General features: G+C 40.5%; 2 protein-coding genes across 2 annotated transcripts in view; one reads left to right on the top strand and one right to left on the bottom strand.

Annotated features, from left to right (window-relative positions):
* LOC107680290 (ubiquitin-conjugating enzyme E2 D2-like) overlaps positions 1-2466 on the bottom strand; it is a gene marked incomplete at its 3' end in the record, with an annotated part of 10754 nt that extends 8288 nt beyond the window's left edge. The window contains exons 1-2 of the mRNA XM_016476127.1: positions 2143-2466; positions 850-913 (exon numbers count right to left, since the gene is read on the bottom strand). Of these exons, the coding sequence (XP_016331613.1) occupies positions 850-913; positions 2143-2166 (88 nt within the window). The remainder of the gene's footprint in view (positions 1-849; positions 914-2142) is intronic.
* A 160-nt stretch (positions 2467-2626) lies between these two features.
* LOC107680292 (serine/threonine-protein phosphatase 2B catalytic subunit alpha isoform-like) overlaps positions 2627-3010 on the top strand; it is a 45390-nt gene continuing 45006 nt past the window's right edge. The window contains exon 1 of the mRNA XM_016476130.1: positions 2627-2685. The gene's annotated coding sequence lies outside the window, so the exon portion shown is untranslated. The remainder of the gene's footprint in view (positions 2686-3010) is intronic.

Here is a 3010-nt window from a genome sequence, read left to right as displayed (position 1 = left end):
TGCATCACCTGCGGGCTTTCACATTGAGCAGCATTAACTACACAGAGCCGTTGTTCACTGACGAGCTGCACAAAAAATAGCGCGAATATGAACATGGTTTTGCGCAGCTCGTTAGTGAACAACAGCTCTGTGTAGTGAATGCTGCTCAATGGGAAAGCACGCAGGTGATGCAGATTTACCGCTGATTACAGAACCGGTTTCACTGATAAGGTGCGTGTTAAATATCGCATGCGATTTATCATGCAGCCCTAATTGATAGTGTAAAAAACATAAACTTTGAAGCACATGTGATTGATGGACTAGCATTACTCAACATTACTTACTACCTTCCAGCAACACTACATTCAATGAAGGTAAAATAGTAAAAAAAAAAAAAAAAGCTCATTTAAATGGAACCAGAATCGTTATGCAAAACTGGAACTGGACTCAGAACTGGAAAAATTCTAACGATACCCAAACCTACTTATAAATGTGTTGTGCTATATTATTACCTGAATACAATCTTTTCATTTACTTGTTTCTTTCAAAGAGCACAGCTTTTTTGAAGTGACTGATCATAGGCCTCACTGATCAGAGCTTAAGTTTTTTTTTTTCCAATTTTTTAAATATAGCATAATGACAGATTTACAAGCAATTTTTAAAAGGCCGGTCATATTTTGACAGAGAAACACCAAACTAGGTAAAGGTTTTTCAGCACAGCACAAGTGTTAAAAGTAAAAGTTGAATTTTGGTTACACAATCAAAGCCGAAATTGCCAAGGATTTTCGGCAAAATACCTGTAACTCAAATTTGAAGAATAAACTTACACTAGTTTATCGAATACATTGGTGGGCAAAGCGAGTTACTTACTGTCATCCCCTACTGGGCCCGCTGAACACTGAGCAGGTGGGTCACGGCCCAAATCATGCAGCTCCTGCAACACACCACAAACAAAATTGCAGTTTAAAAACGGTTCACCTATCATGACTTGAAAACCAGCAAGTAAAGCTCTGCATCACCTGTCCCGATCCCTTCCTGAAACACCTGCAGTGTACACGCTTCCAATGAAGCACACCAAAATGAAACTGATACCGAAACTTAATACTCCAAATATCTGTGCGTTTGATAAAGTTACAGAGAAATATGCAGAACAAAAGCAATGGATGGATAATTTAAAGAATAAAGAGGTCAATATCAAATCAGACACATAACAGTCTGTGTAATGGAGTTATTGCTGCTGTAATGACACGAGAGGTGACCACAGCTTATGCAACTCAGATTTTTCCGGGTTAGTCTGTTCTACTAAAACCCAAGAGTATTAAAACGTTCAAAATTGTAAGAAAAGCACAATAAGGGGTCTGAAATGTGAATAGGAATGCTTTGGACCACGTCCATAAAGCCAATTTGCTTGCGCCAAGAGCTAACTTCAAATCTCCAAATATATAACGTGCGAGTTTGGCTATAAAAACTAAACAGATGAACTAAAGGACCAAATCCTTGGATGGTGGCGAGGGCAAAAAGATATACAATATGAACAACACCAATACATTCTGAAAATGTTGTAAAACATCAACGCGATGATAAACTGCGGCCAGATTCCTCTACCGAATGGGTTAGCCAGTTAACAACACAAAACAGCACGAAATAAAGACATGTAATATAATAATAATGTACACTAATATATTAGTAGTAAAATACAGTCGATTCATGAAGTTATGGTAGATATAAACGATCTGTGTTCAAGGTTTCTAAATGGGCCTCTAGCATTGGTGGCAACGAGGGGTTAGCATGCTAACACGTTATCGTGATCTTACATTAATCCTCAAGTGAGCCATTTCAACCCGACCTCAATTTCAAACGACTATTTATTTAAGTTTGAGATGATAACCAGAGGGGAAATACAAAAGCAGTGACCAAATAAACATTTATTTAACAGTCACACACAGTTCGACGGAGGGTCGCTAGCTATCGTGCTAACCGTTAGCCCGGGCCGAACCGTCGAACCGGGGTGCTTTACTACAGTTGTCATCCCACCAGTGCCACACTTAACACGTATAACTTCTCCGTAACATCCCTTAAATCGCCTTTCCGGTGTAAATGAGGAAGGATGGTGCGTTTTCGGTGCGGAACAGGGCAATGGCGCCCGTGACTTCCTTCTCTTACCTTGTGGATTCTTTTCAGAGCCATTGTTGTGCTGTCAAAAACACACAAAAACCCGCCTTATACTGGATTAAAACAGCGCTTCTTTAATTTCGACGCAACCGACCCCTCCGGTGTCTTAATAAGGGACGGCTTGGGGTAATAATTCAGTCGGTGGACTGTGTGTGACGGAGCCGGTTGGTGTAATTTGAAGGCGAAACTGAAAGGTGGTGCTGGTAGCGGTTCTGTCCTTCCTCCTGCAGCAGCGGCAGCGAGCAGCTACCGCATCACTCACACTGCGCGGCTCTAATCCGATCCTTCCGCCAATGGACGCAGTCGCCGGGGACAGATTGCTCGCCGACGCCAGTTGCTAGATAGTACTATAGTGAATCACGAAACTGATGCAATAGCGTCGCCAGAATGGCGGATCACTTCAACGCTTATTGAGCCCAAATGAAAGCCGGTGCTTGAACGCTTCCATTTCGAGCCGACAAACGAGTAGATTATCAGATCAGTAATAGAATGGAGAGAACTAGGAAGATATAAGTATATGTCGAGATGTTTATTGTAAGTGGTGTTCATACGACTCATATTAATATTTACATGAACAAAACGGTTAATATAATTTTAACATGAATGGCAATAACATATATATACCCTTGTTCAGGGGAAGTTTCACCAGTGCGGAGGGATATTTGACAAATTAATGGTTTATCGCGGCAAAAAACGATCTTATCGACCATAGATGAGGGAATGTGTGTGTAACTAAAGACCACTGCTGTACATAAATTATGTTTAAACTTAATTATTTTAACCATGCCACATTAATATGTATGCACTGTACAGGTATGTTTTTTGTTTAATCATGCATGACATCTATAGCTCTAAAATT

This window comes from Sinocyclocheilus anshuiensis, unplaced genomic scaffold (assembly GCF_001515605.1).
Source record: "Sinocyclocheilus anshuiensis isolate Anshui unplaced genomic scaffold, SAMN03320099.WGS_v1.1 scaffold1438, whole genome shotgun sequence".
NCBI classification, from domain to species: domain Eukaryota; kingdom Metazoa; phylum Chordata; class Actinopteri; order Cypriniformes; family Cyprinidae; genus Sinocyclocheilus; species Sinocyclocheilus anshuiensis.
Note: the sequence above shows the minus strand (reverse complement) of the source record. Positions and strands in the feature narration are given on the sequence as shown.